Raw genomic sequence first — 17799 nt, 5'->3', positions numbered from 1 at the left:
ATATATATACTTATAAAGATTGCTACTTGTTCTTACATATTTACTTCTTTACTAACACGAATTACCGAAAGATTTGTTTTGGACCCTTGAATATACCTTATAAAAAATATACCTAGGGTGGAAAATATGCCAAATTGTATAACAAAATTTGATGAACTTGTTATACACAAATTTAAGCTCTTGGGTGTTATATTTAAATTTCCTTATTGTCTGCGTGCAGTAATCGGATACATTATATTTTTCTATTTTTATCTTCATTTTCATTGTTCGATTACCAAATTTGTTATTTGTGTCTCGTTCATCCGAATTAATTTATCGATCATTCAACCACTTATATATACTCACACAATAAATCAATTTAGAAAACATGATATTTTTTCATATGTAGCAACATGATCATCATTTCCTTTGTGATTTCCTTCTTAATTTTCACATTCTTATTTTGTTAAAATAATATAATTTGGGAGCTTCACATTTGAAAACAAAAAATTCACATCACATCATCTGGAGTAGAAATTACATGCATAAATATATCTTGATGTGATACTTCTATAAAGAAAAAAATTATTTATCCAAGTTCCATATTTCGACATTTATAATACATTTTTAGCGTTAGATTAACTTCGATAAATTATATGTCTATGATATATCTTTTCCAAACATTTCATGAATTGAAAAAAAAAACACTTGAAAGCCTTTTAAAGCAATTTTGTGTTTCTTTAGAGTTTCTACAAGAATCAAATTTCTAGAAATTTAAAATAACTAATTGCACCACAATGTTATGGGATAGTGGACAATATGTATACCAGTTAAATAAGTGTATAATATATAGACACTGATTATATATTAAAATTTAAAAGAATATTAGTGAGTAGTATAACAATCCCAACTATTTAAGTGGATCATCACTATTTGTTTCTTGGACCTCACTATTATTTAAAGAAAATGTTGAAAGTCATTTTTCATGTTTGGGCCTAAAGTACCTCATGAATTTGGGTCATTTGCATCTTTAATCTTTGTTCTTCGAGACAACGGACATAAGTTTATATTTCGCATCATAATATCCTACTAGTATGTCACGCACTATTGAGAAACATATGTACGCTATACATGAATTCAAGTTCTAAGATAAAAATTAAGGTCAACTCATTTGAAGGAAAAATCGTGCAATTAAATGCATGAATTTTCATCTAAATGCAAATTTACATTTTTTTTCACCCAAAATGCGTCTAGTAATCTCATGTGTGTTTTGGTACAAAAGAGAATATTTTTTCATGTTGGTTAATTTAAATATTTTCTGTAGGTAAACAAATTTCTTAAAAAAAAATAAAAATCTAATAAAAACCGTGTGAACAAGTTCCTTAAGTGACCTTTCACCTTCAATACCTCATCATCAAACTCCCACTTTCCACCTCATAGTGTTTCTTATATAACATCTAAATATTCTTAGGACAAAAAAAAAATTACTTATAAATTGAACACAAAAATAAGTAACTCTCTTATTTTCTTCTTTTATACCAAAACACCCATAATCTACTTATTTTCTTATTTGTAATGAAAAGCCCAAAGGTAATTCTGAAGAATTTCTATGGCCCTTAAGCCCAAAATCAACCAGAAATGTGTGAAAATTAAGTGGGATGGCCAGTTTTTGGGTCTGCTTTAAGTTTTTAGCCACTCTTTGAAATGATTAATTGGGTACGAAACTTCAGCAATATTTTAAACCCTACATTTTTTATCCCGAAATAAAGAGAGATCGACTCACTTTTCTTGCTCATTCAGATAAACAAGTTTCAAAAAACGATGAGTATTTCTGTATAAATAATAAATTGTTCATAACGATTATATAAATATCTTAATTTTTTATCAATGACCAAATAATCATCTCTAGTTAACATAATTGTATATCATAAGTATACAAGTCTACTAAGCCTCACATGTGAAGAACAAATATTTTGTTACGTTAGCATAAGATGTTCACGAGATATACCTGCTATTTATTTAGTGCAAATAAATAGACATGAGAAAAGGGATTAAATATTCTCTAGTGGATTTTACTTTTTTCTGTCTTTGTCCTTGCATTATTGTATATCACATGAATGTTTTTGGTAAGTGGGTTTTTGATATTTTGTCAACAAGTCTCCTTGGTCATTATTGACTTTCCAATTCACATTTGAGATTTTTATGTATCATGTGACCTCTTTCACATGCAACTTTTGACTATTTCTAAATGCTAATTATATTCGAGTGACAGAATCAGAATTTTTATTAAATTTTTTTTAAAAATATAATAAATAAGTGAGTTAATTTTTAATTTTATGTTTAGAGATTCAAACTCTAGAGTTAATTTTTAATTTTATGTTTAGAGATTCAAACTCTAGCTCTCTATATATAAATCATCTTATATAACAAATATAATATTTTGTTAATTTAATTCAAATGAATATCCTGACGATCTCTTTACTCTTAGATCTGCTCCTAGAAACAAGATATACATTGATATATAAAGATGTTAGGACTTATACCATCATTTCGTTGACCTTTAAAAATGATATATATCGATGTTAAATTTTCAAAAACTACATACTTAATGGTGTTTTGGAAAAAGGTTATATTTGTTTCTCTATGGTATAAAAAAATTACTTCTATTCTATATTGTACTTTTTGTTAAAAGAAAAAAAATACTCAATATTATTAAAAGTGGCTCGAATATACCTTTCTTTCATTAGAGTTGGTGAAAGATAAAATAGATTTGGACAGGTGACGTTGCATATCACACGATGTTTATCTGATCATCTTATTAAACTATCAGCATCACATGAGATAGAGTATCCACTTTTGATCGTCATAATAAAAGTGTGATATATTTGAATCAATATAATATAATGAGATATTTTTAAATGAAAAATATAACAGAGGATAAAATTAATTCTTTTTTCCATCATAAAAGAGTAAATATAATTTTTTTCCTAATATTTTAAAAGAGTACCAGCAATATCATCAAATATAATGAATCATGACTCTTTGAGATCTCGAATTCACGAGGGAGGTTTTAACTCGCACATAATATATAGATTTATAGTTAGTTTTTTTAATTATACATATAATATATTGAATCTTCTCAACTTTTTCTAATATATATATTTTTTTTAGTAAAACTTCTATCTCCGTCACAATTTGTTATTGTTATATCAAATTCCTTTTTATGTAGTGGCATGATGGCATTCTACCTTCACCTTTCATTTTAGTTCAAAGTGCATTAACAAATCATACAATCATATCCTCTTTTTATATATAGCAAAATATATATATATATATTTTGGATGTGTAGATAATTGTTGTTACTTGAGTATATAATAATTAGGAAATTGCTTAGTATGTCATTAGTCAATCAACAGTGACAATTTTTTTATTCATATATTAATGGATTTGAACTAGGAAAAAATTACTTGTATTAGCAAATCCAATATTAGTTATGGAACTTTAATGTTTTACCACAAATAAACAGAATTTAAAGAACAAAAAATTAACTTCTTTTCCTATTATTCCACTTTAAAAAAAAAAGAAAAGGAAAACACAATCAATAACCCAAGAAGTTCATGTCAAAGCCTATGTTATTCAGATTCTTCAAAAATGCAGTTATATATATGTGTGTGTGTCAAATTTTTCAAAAATGCACTACTTTTGGAGGATGCGAAACACACACTGTGACATTTTTAAAGAGTCTGAACAGTATGTCGAATCTTTAAAAAATGTACTACTTTTGAAAGACGCAACACTCACATAATGACATTTTTTAAGAGTCTGAACAACATTATCAACCGAAGTAACATTTAAATCTCCAATTTAGTTAGTTACTTGTGTCATTACATTTTGTATGAGCTTGATTTAATCTGATTTATAGGAAACAACCAAAGAAGAAAAAGTTATATCATGTCATTTTCACCATCTACTAACTAGAAAAGTAGAAATCATTTTCTTTTTTCCTCTAAAGGATAAGTTCAATTTTTTTTTAATACTCATTTCTCCAATATAGCCAAAAAAGTCTCCTAGATTTTTGGCTCATTGAGTATTTAAGTCATTGTTTTGTCTTAGTCTTTGTTTATATTACTATATTTTCTTTCACATTTCTCAATCATCTTTCTTTGACCTCTCAAGTTGTCATTGATTAGTTTGATTTTTTCCATCAACTATCTGCCCCACTCACTTACCAACATGAGCTAATTGTATTTTATCCACCTAGTGTTAGATCCAAAATTTCGAGTTTATAAGTTCTGAATTACATAGAATTAGGATAAATATAGAGTTTGTGTTAAAATTGCTAGTTCATTATACACAAAGTCGAATTCAATATGTTATGTTTATAAATTCTTATTTCCGGAATAGTTGGTTTCTTATCACGAATACATTATCTATATTAAAGCTATTGAGTTTCACAGAACTATATCATAGATCCGTCTCTATTCACTAACCAACACAAGCTAGCACACATTTTATACGCAGAGTCGGATCCAAGATTTTAAGCTTTAGGTTCTGATTTTCAGGATAATTAATTTCTTAACACAAATACAGAGTGTGTATCAAAGCCACTGAGTCCAACAAAACTATATCGTAGATCCACCCAACTCACTAACCAAACCAACATGAGCTAGTCAGATCCAAGATTATAAGTTTACAAATTCGAGTTAATTCCAAGGACACTTGGTTTCTTAACAGAAATACAGAGTCTGTATCAAAGCTACTGAGTTCGACAAAAACTAACCTTATTTACAAAACCATCACACAAAAAAACAAGATAAGTGTTTAGTAGAGAATAGAGCATACCTTTCTCTTATTTTACTTCACATAGAGGAAGAGAGATATGGGAGAGATGCCAATGGGCAAAGACCATGAAATTTTGCAATTCACCAATCATGTTATACAAGGTAGGTGGTTCTCTCTTTTTGCTTCATTTCTAATCATGGCTGGAGCTGGTGCTACTTATCTATTTGGTACTTACTCTAAAGAAATAAAATCTTCACTTGGATATGACCAAACAACACTTAATCTCTTAGGTTTCTTTAAAGATCTTGGTGCTAATGTTGGTGTTTTCTCTGGTTTACTTGCTGAAGTTACTCCAACATGGTTTGTTTTACTAGTTGGTGCATCCATGAATTTCACTGGCTATTTCATGATATGGTTCTCTGTTGTTGGCAAAATTCAAAAACCAAATGTTTGGCTTATGTGTATGTACATATGTCTTGGTGCTAATTCACAGAATTTTGCGAATACTGGTGCTCTTGTTACATCTGTTAGAAACTTCCCAGAGAGCAGAGGAAATCTGATTGGTTTGTTAAAGGGTTTTACTGGATTAAGTGGTGCTATAATGACACAATTATACTTAGCTGTATATGGAAATGATGCTACATCACTTATTTTGCTTATAGCTTGGTTACCAGCTGCAATATCTGTCATTTTTGTGTATACCATTCGTGAGATGAGAGTCGTTAAGCAGCCGAATCAGTTGAGAGTTTTCTACTATTGTTTAGCTATAGCAATTGTGCTCGCGTTGTTTCTTATGGTTATGACATTGGTTGAGAGGACAGTTAGGTTTACTCATGCTGCTTATGTTGGTACTGCTACTATAGCTTGTGCTTTGTTGTTTTTACCTCTTTTGGTTTTCTTTAGAGAAGAGTTAGGTGTTTTTCGTAGAAAGAATATTATCGAGCCTCCACGAGTAAGTACCACCGAGCATCCTCCAGTACCAGTAGTAGTAGTAGTAGTGGAGAATAAAGATACTAATAACAATTTGAAGTGTTTGTCATTCAATGACATTTTCTTGAATAAACCAGAAAGAGGTGAAGATTATAGTATATTGCAAGCACTTTTGAGTACTGATATGTTGATTTTATTCGTTGCTACGTTCTGTGGACTTGGGACGAGCTTGACTGCTGTCGATAACTTAGGACAGATCGGAGAGTCTTTAGGATATCCAACAACAACAATCAAATCCTTTGTGTCACTTCTTAGTATATGGAACTTTTTTGGGAGAATTTTCTCAGGATTTGTATCTGAAGCGTTGCTCGTTAAGTACAAATTCCCAAGGACACTTATGATGACATTAGTCCTGTTGTTATCCTGCATTGGACTACTTCTCATCGCGTTTCCATTCAACGGATCAGTATACGTTGCATCAGTGATCATCGGGTTCTCATTTGGTGCACAATTGCCTTTACTCTTCTCAATCATTTCTGAACTTTTCGGATTGAAGTACTATTCCACATTGTTCAATTGTGGTCAATTGGCTAGCCCTCTTGGTTCATACATATTGAATGTGAAGGTAACTGGACCGCTCTACGATAGAGAGGCATTGAAGGATCTCGCGAAAAAAGGCTTAACTAGATCATCTGTCAAAGAATTGACATGTATTGGGAACCAATGTTATCGACAGGCTTTTGTTATCTTGGCTAGTGTCGCGTGTTTTGGGGCGCTAGCCTCGTTGATTTTGGTTGCAAGAACTAGAAATTTTTATAAAGGTGATATATACAAGAAGTTCAGAGAGCAAGCTGAGGCAACTGAGGCAGAAATGGCTTCAACAAACAATAAATAGGCAGATATATACACTAAGAACATTACACAATTTAAGGCCAAATTTTGGCCTATTTAATTAGTTTTTTTCTTTCTTGATCATTTATGTATCCATTAATCATGTATTAATCCTATGAAAAGATAATTGTCATTTGATATTTGTTTGTGTATGCATTCATAGCAACATAGTAAATTGTTGAACTAGAAAACTACTGCCTGTTTTGGTTATATGTCGTTGTGTTGAGGGACTATCAGAAACAACATTTCTACTCCACAAAGATTAGGGATGGCATGAATGGAGTGGTGTGGGTTGAGCTTAACCTGCAAAAATTTTAATCCTCCCCGCATAACAATTTATTTCATTTAAAACCCGCCCTACCCGCAAACAATTTATTCCATTTTCAACCCCCCGCATGAACCCGCACTGCATAATATTTTTAATATATTCTTTTTCTAGTTAAGTTTGATACTAAAAATAAATTCATTTTTTCATTAAGTTGTATTAATTTTAATAGGATAGTGACTTGAAAAATTATTTTTTAGAGGTCAATTGGGAAACATGTAAAAAATTGTATTATTTTTTATTGAACCATTTTCATTTACTACCTTGAATATTTTAGTAGTTTAAAGAAATTATCTTAATAAATAATGCTTTATGACTCTTATAATATGTAAAAAGTTAAAATTAAGTTTGAACTCACATAAAATTACTTATACCCCGCCACCCGCCCCCGCCCCCGCCCCACGTTAGTTTTCAAAAAACCCACTTCAACCCGCCCCGCCCCACATAGCCTTAAACTCACCCCTCCCCGCATCCACCTTGCCCCATTGCCATCCCTAACAAAGATAGAGTTGAGGTGACCTCACTGAAGTCTGCGCACATCTTACCCTCTCAAGACTTCATTTGTGAGATTACATTGAGTATATTGTTGTTTTAGTTGAGCGGAAAAATGAAGATTAAAAAAAAAAACACTAAAAATTGTGAGATTTTGTGCAACTTGGAATTAAGAATTAGAGAGTTGGCTAGAAATTGAAAGACATGCTAGTTTTGTCTGTTTTTCTGGTGGCACACAAGTTAAAATAATCAGGCTAAAAGAGAGTATTTTGGACTAGTAGTAGATCATATTCTTGGCATGTCTCCCTTTTTCTTTTTCCTTTTGTTTTCCATTTAATGTCTGGTAGGATGGACTAATTCGAATATGCGTCACGTAAGGTTCATCAAAGGCAGGAAAGTGTTTTTTAGAATCCTATCAAAAAAAATCTTTTCATTTCAGTGCTCAAAGTCGAAATTTTTAAGTAAGGATGAAGAGATCTTATCTATCCTAGCGCAAGCTTTGATGGTCCCTGACATGACATGTATTTTAATATGACTTAGTGGTAGGTAAAATAAAAGAAAATGATGTATTATAGCAAACTATTAATTCAAAATAAATACTATAGCTACAGTTTTATTTAATTTTAATGGATAAATTACTTATACACATACCTTTTTTTTCTCCATAATTTCCATTATTCCCTATCAGTTCTATTTTTTTTTCAAAATTCCTTATTTTACTCCCAAACCCCCAAACACTAGATACATAAATTCTAACTCCCAAAACCAACATTTATCCCTTCCTTATTTCACTCCACAAATCTCTTCCTATTTTTAGTCACACCAACAACAATTTCCTCTTTTTCTCCTATCTATCAATACCTTCAACAAGTTCAAAAATAAAATATTATTTTCTTTTCTTTTCTTTTTCTCATCCTTTTTCTGAGGTTATATATGTGTGTTTATGTATGTGGATGTAAAGGTGCCTAGAATTGGAAGACTTCCATTTCGGCCTCTTTATTCAATTATATTTAGGTGCCATAATATATATTAATGTATCATTCATATTTTTTCTTGATCAAACCAAGTAATTTACATATCTCAATTGTTACACTATTTATATGTATAATATACATAATAATAGCCTGATACATTTATTTAAATTTGTGATACACACACTCGATATTCAAAACATTTATGATACATCTCAACTGTTAATCCATTTATTACATGTATCATATACAATATATTATGATGATACATTTTTATACAAATCACATCCAGATACAAAATAATGACCACATCATAATCCATAGATACAAAATTATACTGCACGCGCGTCGTTTACCACTAATGTATCATGACTTACATATTCACATCAAAATGACAAAACAAAATTATAACCATGATACATTAAAAAACTATATACCAAAGGTGGAGGGGCAGATGAAATGGTGGAGGAGGTGGTTGAATGGTCGGAGATGGATAAGGAGATAATACATAGATAATTCCTTTGTCAGATAAGAAGCCAATGAATTAATGGCACAAACTCTTATTTTTTCACCTCAGCGATGTATCAGATCTCTTAATTTTTCCTCAACTCATCGATCTCTAGTTCAGTTGCACTGACTGAATTGAGATTCACAAACCAATATTTTGACCAACAGCAATTTCATAACTTTTGTATCGTTCATACCTCACCTCACTTTCTCAGATTCTGGAATGTCTCGACAAGATCGACATGTTCATGTTGTATCAGTATAATTTGTTGACAAGTTTGATTCAAAATTTGAATTTTTTTTTGGAAGAATGGAAAGAAGAATTTTGGGATCTAAAAACACATTACATATACATCAAACTACTAATGTATCAATTTGTAATCAGTAATGTATCCCGATTTATATATCAATACAAATTCAAAAATTAAAAAACAGAGGGTATACATAGCAAATCCAAACAACTTGAATCAAAATTGAAAGGATCTTCGATGAACTTAAAGATTCAAAAGGAAATCGTTTGTCCAACAACAATTCCATCACTTTCGTATCCTTCATAACTCACCTCACTAACCCAAAAATTCTACAAAAGTTTTAAAATCAAATCCGAAAGGTTTCTCCACTGAACAGTGGGGAGCGATTTGAAATTTTGAATTTCTTTGTTCTAGATTTGCCTCTGTATGATTGAGAGTAAGAAGAAACGTAAGTGTAATTTATGGGATTTAATTAGATTTTCAGATTTTATTCCCCTTTTAGCGCAACAAAATGACTTTTCTTCTATTAGAATTAATGTATCCGGATAGTGAATTAATTTATCCGGATGGTGACTTATGTATCCGGAAGGTACAAATTTTAAGGGATTATTGTAATTAGAAAAATAGTAGGGATATGATGTAATTTACTCTTTACACTATGATATTTATGTAAGTTATACAATTTAAGTTGTAGCAAACACATTGCCATTCTCGCCCCTCTCCCTTGAGTCTCGCTTGCCACTCTTCATTCTCTCCCTCGCCTCTCTCCCTTTTATACAAACACAAATGTATAAATTGGTATTTGTGTTTGTATAAAGCGAGAGATACTGTACATACAAATACAAATACATATCTCTCCGCCCTGTACACTTATAATTATACTAGTATAAATCTTCCCCTGCCAGTTTTCTTTTGTCTTTTTCTCTTTCTCTCGCTTTATACAAACACAAATAATATAAATACAATGTACAATTGTGTTTATATAAAGCAAGAGAGATTTGATATACAAATACAAATATTTTAACTTGATTCAACTGTATTCAAATTCAAATTTTATGCAAATATACAAACACAATCATTGATACATATACATAGTAGTTGCATATATATACAATTATCTAACTGATATACATATACAATTACCTCTCTCCACTCTCTGCCTCTCTCTCCTAATCTCGCTCGTTACTCTAGCCTAACACAAAGAACATATACATATATAAATACAATCTTCATAGATAGAGACCCCTAATTTATACAAGTCATCGCAATTTATACAAATCAGATGCTCCATAGCAAAACTTTAGTTATAGAGCGCTAATATGATTTTTATGTTTGTTATTCCTAAAATTTACTCTAAAATAAATATTCACTTCCAAAGAACGAAGTTTTGATCTAGAGTTTTAGACACAATCGAACACTAATTTGATGAACATATTAACCCAATCGATTTGGATCTTTTTCCAATGAATAAATATCGAGTTGATATCACAGAAAGTCATCGAATTATAACATTATCGCAGAAAAGTCATTAAATTAATTTTTCTAATTATAAATCATTCAACTTTCTCTAATTTTCAAAAACGTCATTTTGGTAAATTTCTCGATGAAAATTGGCTAGAAAATTCATATTTTAGTTTTTTTTAAAAAATATTTCAAACTCCTGCCAAATAGATTATTAATGATTCATTCCGACCCAACATTTTAAACTTTCTATAAACAGACAGTTTAAAATCTCTCATCCTACTAATACATTTGAGGTTCATGCACGATCAAAGACATTTAAAGTAATTATTCTCATAACGCTAAAATACTTGAATTAAAATGCAACTACAAATGTCTTATTATACTATTTACCCAAAATAGCAAAATCCTCAACTCCTACTAATCTCAATTAGTACTACCAAAAATAGGAGGAAAAAATAAAAATGCAAACAATGGAAAATTAGCAAGCCAAAAGTGCAATTCATCCAAAAAAGAAAGGATGAAAATGAAAAAGAAACCACTTTTTTTCGTTTTCCCGGGCAAACCCGAGGCTATAAAACAAGCCGAAGAGTCAATTTTTTCTCCTTTTTTTTTTCTGTTCATAATCTCTATAATTATAGAAGAATTACTGTGTTTTTAAGCGATAATTAGATTTTTGTTTGTTAGATTTGTGTTTAATTTTGTTGTTGTTGAAGCAATTCAGTTGATGACGGAGATGGATGAACCTCTGGATTTTGAATTTGAAGAACCCTGCATCGTTAGCCCTATTGTTACTAAACGCAAAAAGTGAGTTTTTTTTTTCTCTTCCTTTTTAACAATTGTTTTGTTTTGGTTTTCCTGTTGATTAGATTGCAAAATTAGATGCTCTTTTGATTAGATTGCAAAATTAGGTGTTAGGTATCTAGGGTTTGAGTTGCGGGAGGTTTACTTTTTTTTAAAAAAATTAGCTTTGATGTCGTGGTCAACTTTTGCGCACCTGGACTATTGTTATGACTAATTCCATGGGATACCTGCAACCTCCCACCAATGTTCCACCAACAACATGTTTTTGGGATTTGAACTTGAGGCATTATTGTTTATTCAAGTACCATAGAGTGGAGTTGGAGTCGGGATTTGATGGTTATGAGTTTGGAATTTTTAGTCATTTTGAGTTACTGCGTTTTAAATTAATAATTTGTCCCTGACGGAGATTAGGATAAGCTTTGATGAATAACACTTTGTTTGGATGGTTTTTACCTATTGTTTTACAACATATTGTATCGTCAGTGGCGGATTCAGAATTTAAAGGTTATGGGTACTCCTTTTAACGTAAAGTTGCTTTCCAAGAAGGGGTTACTTCCAAAAGCTTACTAATATTTTTATAGTTTAGTTAGTAAACGAAATGCTAAAAATCGAAAAGTGAAAAAAAATAAATCGAAAAGAAAAAAAAAGCAAGCAAATAGTAGTGAAAAGGTATAAAAAGAAGAGTAAAATGTAAAAAAAAATTCAGTTTGCCTTTTTTCCAATTAAAAAAATACTTGGATTTACCTGGATTCGAACCCTCACACTCGAGAGCATCATCGCAAGCTTTAACTTTGGTCTGAGAACCAAAGCACCCATCAAACCTTTTGGTTGATGGGTGCTCAAGAGTTGATTATATTAATCTTTCAATATTTTCTATAAACATATACTAAATTTTCGTCGGAGTCAATGGGTGCTTGAGCACCCAATACTCTCTGCGTGGGTCCGCCCTTGTGTATCGTATTGTATTGTTTTAATAATCAAGACAATGTTTGGATAGATTGTATCATTCTCCGTTGTTACATAATATCGTGCATCCCTAATTTGAATGTTAACTTACAAGGAAACTAGGGTACGAGGTTAAACTACTTTAAAAAGGTGGGCGAAGGATAAAATAGAAGTATTGAATAATAAGTAAAGATAAAATAAGAAGATAATATTAAGGTAGCGACGCAATCATACCAAATCGGTCGTTACAAAAAATGGATCTTTTTGTTGTTACCTAATGATGGATTTAAATGATGCGATATAATCAAGTTTGAGTTATAATCAAAATAAACATTGTATTTAAACTAGCAATACAATACAACTCAACGTGTAACAACCATCCAAATAAGGTGTAAAAGAAGAATTGGTAAAATTCACACATGTGAAGCAAATCAAACCTATTTTTAGACTTAAAAGATCAAGGAAGAGTAAGATAGATTTAGAGACGGTAGGTGGGTGTCTAGGATCGATTCTCAAATGGGTCCTAACTTTTCAACACTTGCTCTTTCAAGTCCATATGGCCGTGATCTGTCATTACGTGCGACTATCTCCATTATGGAAAGAGAAAAAAAATCTAGTGTCAAGGGTGGTTGATTTCATGCTCCTGAATATAGGAATCAAACGTGAGTTGTTGTGTGTTCATAATCTGCTGCTGAATGGGGTAACCAAAACTACGTAGTTTTCTGTATCCGCTTCCTACACTCAGTTCTACCCTGCCTTACAGAGTCTTTTCTAACATTTTAATATAAATTCAAGTTATAAGCACTAGGTAAAATTTGTGAGGTAGCAGTGTAGTTTAATAGGTTGTTGCAGGTTCTACTATTTTTAAGGTTGTCAGTCTATGTTGTAGTTACTTTGGTGGTGTTAAAGTTCTTAGTGTATGACAATTGAGCTGTTTTATCATTTATTTAAGTATTTATTTTAGAATTCTCACTTGAACCAAGTTTTAAGGTTATAAATTCTAATTGAGATACCCTCCAGGCTGTTCGTTTTGTATCAGTTTGGTGAGAGGAAAAGGTGTAAGAATTAACCTTATGACCTTAAGAGAGCTTAAGCATAGTATATAGAAGCACTATCGTGAGTTAGTGCTTTTATGATGGCAGACATGTGAGGTTAATTGTTCACCTCCATGATAGCAACTGCCATTGTTATTGGTGCTTAATCCGGAGACAAACTTTTACAACAATCAGTTACCACACTGTATTAACGCTGGAAGAATTGATTTCATTGAATCATTAATAATTACATATCTACACCCTAGAAAATGAAATACAATTAGGATGATTCCTATGATACTTGAGGAAGGAAGTTAGCCCCATAGCCTACTCATGACAAGAAGTTACTTTGGAGATATGATGGGTGCCCTCTAACCAGTTGAAATTAATCAGGATATCTAATTCAGTCATGCATTTAATATTAACCTGCAATTAACATTCTTCCACCTTAACTTGAATTTTTAATTTAAAATCCCATGTGTCATTTCCAGGAAATATGAATTTACTAGAAACATCTGAGTCATAAAAAGTAAGCTAAAGGCATGGATAAGTATATGTGGAAAACTTTCTCTCTTATTTGATTTCTGCCTATAGACTATAAAAAGGGGGGAGTGGGGAAAGAAAAATGAAGAAAGAAGTTGAAATTTGATTAATTAACGGATGCTTCTGGAACTCTTGATGGGATCGACATGTACTTGTGGAAATTTACTTAGGATATGATTGAGATTCTTTTTGTGTGTTTACAAGATTAAACACTCCTCATAAAGAAAAGAGAAAGGGAAGGGAAAAGAAAATAGTGGTGTAAGTTTAGGTAAAGAGGAGAGCTAAAGGTTTTCCTACTGCCAATGAAGTTTACTTTTATATTTGCAACTTAAGTAGGTATACAGTGCTAGATGCAATTAGAATACAGGTTTTTGGTTTATTGTACTACTGTTTACTTTATCACTCCTTGCCAAAGTTTCATCATATGTCTCATAAGTTCAAGGCAAGATAGGTTCCTGAACTTTTTAATATCTTATTGCTCTGATATATAGAAATCGAGGTTTTTCTTCACTTGCGTGGCATCTTTCCATTCCTAAACAGTTAGGTAAGCCATGTTGCTCCAACCTCTTCAAAACACTTCCTTACCTCTATAGGGATATCATATGGACCACATGCTTTGATGACCTCAAATTTTTTATGACATCATTTACTTCAGCAGACCAATGATATGCGTGTAGCCAAAATTTCCGTGCTAGTGTTTGGAGATCTGTAAAATTATCCTTGACCTCTTTTATTATTTAGACAAAAGCTGTTAGGACTGAAGTACACCTTTAATTTATGTTATGTGAAAAATACCAATTGGATTACTTATACAAAATAAAAAAGAACTATTACCATTTGAATACGTAGAGATGGTGGAGAGAGTTGCTGATGTCTACCATTTAGAGCCATTTTCTCAGTTAATTTGAGTGGTGTCTGAGTTCACTATTAACAAATGTTGGCCGGTTCTTGCTTCTAGACTTTTCTAATAGTCAAGAATATCGTACTGGATTCAGCCCCCCCCCCCTCCCCCCGTGCCCCTGAAGCACTGAATACATAGTGAATATGCATATTTTTACCTGATTGATAATGTAGCTCTGGAGACAGGCTAGTCTCTTGTTCATTTCTCCCATTGTTATATATTCAGCCAATCGAATGGTCTTAACACTGTAGTACTGTCTTATGTTTTCTTATTTCAACTAATATTTTCTAGGAAGAAGGTTATCGGCTTAGATGATCTTCTCAGTGACTTCTACCAAGTGAAGAGTGACATACCTAAGAAGGAATCTAAACGTGCAAAGATCCACAAGTTTGATGAGTCAGATGATGATTTGGATACCAGAGAAGCAGAGCTTAATAACTATGTTAACAAATGCCAACAACAGGTATGCATTTTTGTTTCGTGGGTATGGTTCTCAATTTGATCCTAATGTTTGGCAACATTGAATTTTGTTTCATTTTGTAGATGAATGAAATAAGCACTGATGATCAAATGCCATTATGGGGTCTTCAAGTTTTTGGGGACCAGGTTTTATCTATTAACTAAGACAAGCCTAGCGTTCACTTTACACTGATGGTATCTTGGGTTTGAGTGAATTATAACGTATATCTTTTCCTGTCTGACTGCAGAAAGCTATGGCCACACTTACTTTTCCCGAGCTTAGTAGTTGTGCCCTTTTGCAGTCCTTTATGGAGAATGAAGCTAATTCATTGTTAGGAATTAAAACAGAAGAAGGTGTTGTCTCGTCCTCTCCCTCTTTCTTTTTCCTTTCAATTTTTACTGAATTCGTCACAATTATGCTTTGTTAGTGACAGCTCTATCTTCAGACTTAGCTCTCTGTTGATTTATCTGAGCTATAGGTACTAGTGCTGGCAAAATGGATAAAATACCCAAGTATCTGTCCAACCTGCCCATCTAGAAATGGGTTGGATAAGTGATTTCTTAAAACTGGATCAAGCCATGTAACTTGTGGTAAAAAACAAATAAAACCACCGATCTAAATGGGTAAATCGGACTTCCCAACATGACTGGCTTACAGTCCATAAGTTCCGCTCTGCTGCTACTGAACTAATCTGGGATGTGCAAAGCACGATTTTGTTTTTGGTTTTGGTGAGAGGGGTGTGGAGGGGCTTCTTCTCCTTTGAACAAAACATATTATTTTCTTTTGTCGGACTGTAAAAGTAAAGCAGATTCATACCTGGTTTAAGAATTTTTTCTCATTTCTGCAATCAATTTACACAGAATAATATATACAACTCAAATTCTAGTAGCTTTGTGAAGTATTTTGCCACAGTGCATTTTATTTTGTTTCAGTTTAAATAGGTGAAAACCCAATTAGAGTATTAAATAATTCTTAGTTTGACTTCAATCCATCTAAGAGCCCGTTTGGATTGGCATAAAAAAGTAGCTTTTAAAAAGTTAGTCAAACTTAAATGATTTTAAGTTAAAAAATAAAAAGTTGCATTTTGCTTTTCTGTTTTTGGTGCACTAAACTGTATTCTAGTGACACTGAATCAATCTTAGATGTCTTAGGCACCATTTAGGATTGGTTTCATATCTGGTATATTCTGTATCTATTCCATGTGTAAATTGTTTTTTTCAGTGCTACCTAAGTACTGTTTTTAATACAAAGTTACCTTAATTTTGTTTTATCAAATCCAAAAAGAAACAGCAGTCTTTATTATATAAGCTGCCACTGAAATATATATATTTACTATAATTCTGATATTTATGAAAAAAGAGTACTAATATCTAATTTTCGTTGGACTTTTAGTAAATTATGAATGCATACTTGCACTGTGATTTCATTGTATAATATAATTTTCTTTTTACGAAATTATGTGACAATGGATATGGGATACACGTGCGAAGCACGTACCCAAAGACTAGTATATATATAAAGAGAGAGTGAGAGATTTTTTTTCCGCTTCTTGACTAATTACACGGGGTACTTGCTACCTCCCACCAATACAATACCGGTTCTGGGTAATTCTATCCATTAGGACTTTGACAGAACGGAAGAAGTCACCTAGTGTTTTTTGGGTTTCCGTTGGGATTTGAACTTGAGACCTCATGGTTCTCAATCCACTTCATTGACTAACTAGGCTACACCCTTGGGTGCTGCAAAATTTAATAGTTTGTCAAACTATTCCATTGATCTTGATATAAATATGTTAGTGAATTCTAATCTTGTAAATTATATAAATAGAACATATGGTTCCATATTATCTGTCACTCGGTCCGTTTTTTGTCTGTAAATACGCTTGGGACAGATATTTTATATGTTTTTGTCTAACTTGTTTTTAACCCACCCATATCTGATCTTGATCATCCCATTTTCCAGCACTAGGTATAACTCAAGAACAAGTTCTTAGAAGATTCAAATGAGTTATTTAATCAATTTTATCGGGGATTACTGTGGGGTTCCATATCCATGATGCTATTGCAGGAGAAGCATTTCTGGAAGGATGTCACACCCCAAATTCGGATGTGATGGCACGTGTCCATTTCCCACCGGACACGTCAGCCTAACCCAACCACAACGATAGAGAAGTAGAAATACGAGAATAAAAGATAATAAATAAGCGGAAGACTTTAATTAAGACTCAACACTACCCAGAATTTGGTTGTCACATGTACAAACCTCTAAATACAGAATTCGAATAAAAATATACAAGTCTCAGAGTATAGTTCTCGAATAGAACAAAACTGAGAGTTAAGATAACTCAAGGGCACGTCTGGAATGAACAGCTACCTCTCGAGTATGTCCCGAAGCTCAATCTGCTAAAGAAACTACTAAGCCGAATCTGAGAGAGAGCTGTCAACCTACACAATTGTGTAGAAGCAAGGGTGAGTACCGAAAACCACAGGTACTCGCAAGTAACTCTAAACTAAGCAAAACTAG

At 32.1% G+C, this 17799-nt stretch overlaps 2 protein-coding genes across 2 annotated transcripts in view; both read left to right on the top strand.

The window, feature by feature from the left end:
• The first annotated feature begins 4836 nt into the window (after nt 1-4836).
• Nucleotides 4837-6718, top strand: LOC125845149 (protein NUCLEAR FUSION DEFECTIVE 4-like). Its single transcript, XM_049524586.1, has one exon. It carries the CDS (start codon nt 4859-4861, stop codon nt 6584-6586), a length of 1728 nt encoding a protein of 575 aa, XP_049380543.1. The 5' UTR covers nt 4837-4858; the 3' UTR covers nt 6587-6718.
• Nucleotides 6719-11012: 4294 nt separating this feature from the next.
• LOC125844597 (uncharacterized) overlaps nt 11013-17799 on the top strand; it is a 9400-nt gene continuing 2613 nt past the window's right edge. The window contains exons 1-5 of the mRNA XM_049523912.1: nt 11013-11396; nt 15108-15279; nt 15360-15422; nt 15524-15629; nt 17344-17364. Of these exons, the coding sequence (XP_049379869.1) occupies nt 11317-11396; nt 15108-15279; nt 15360-15422; nt 15524-15629; nt 17344-17364 (442 nt within the window). The 5' untranslated portion in view covers nt 11013-11316. The remainder of the gene's footprint in view (nt 11397-15107; nt 15280-15359; nt 15423-15523; nt 15630-17343; nt 17365-17799) is intronic.

The sequence above is a fragment of the Solanum stenotomum genome, chromosome 11, assembly GCF_019186545.1.
Source record: "Solanum stenotomum isolate F172 chromosome 11, ASM1918654v1, whole genome shotgun sequence".
NCBI lineage: Eukaryota > Viridiplantae > Streptophyta > Magnoliopsida > Solanales > Solanaceae > Solanum > Solanum stenotomum.
This window is presented reverse-complemented; position numbering and strand designations above follow the sequence as displayed.

Excerpts from the sequence above, each read along its gene's own strand:
- LOC125845149 (XM_049524586.1), top strand. The coding sequence starts at position 4,859 with ATGGGAGAGATGCCAATGGGCAAAGACCATGAAATTTTGCAATTCACC.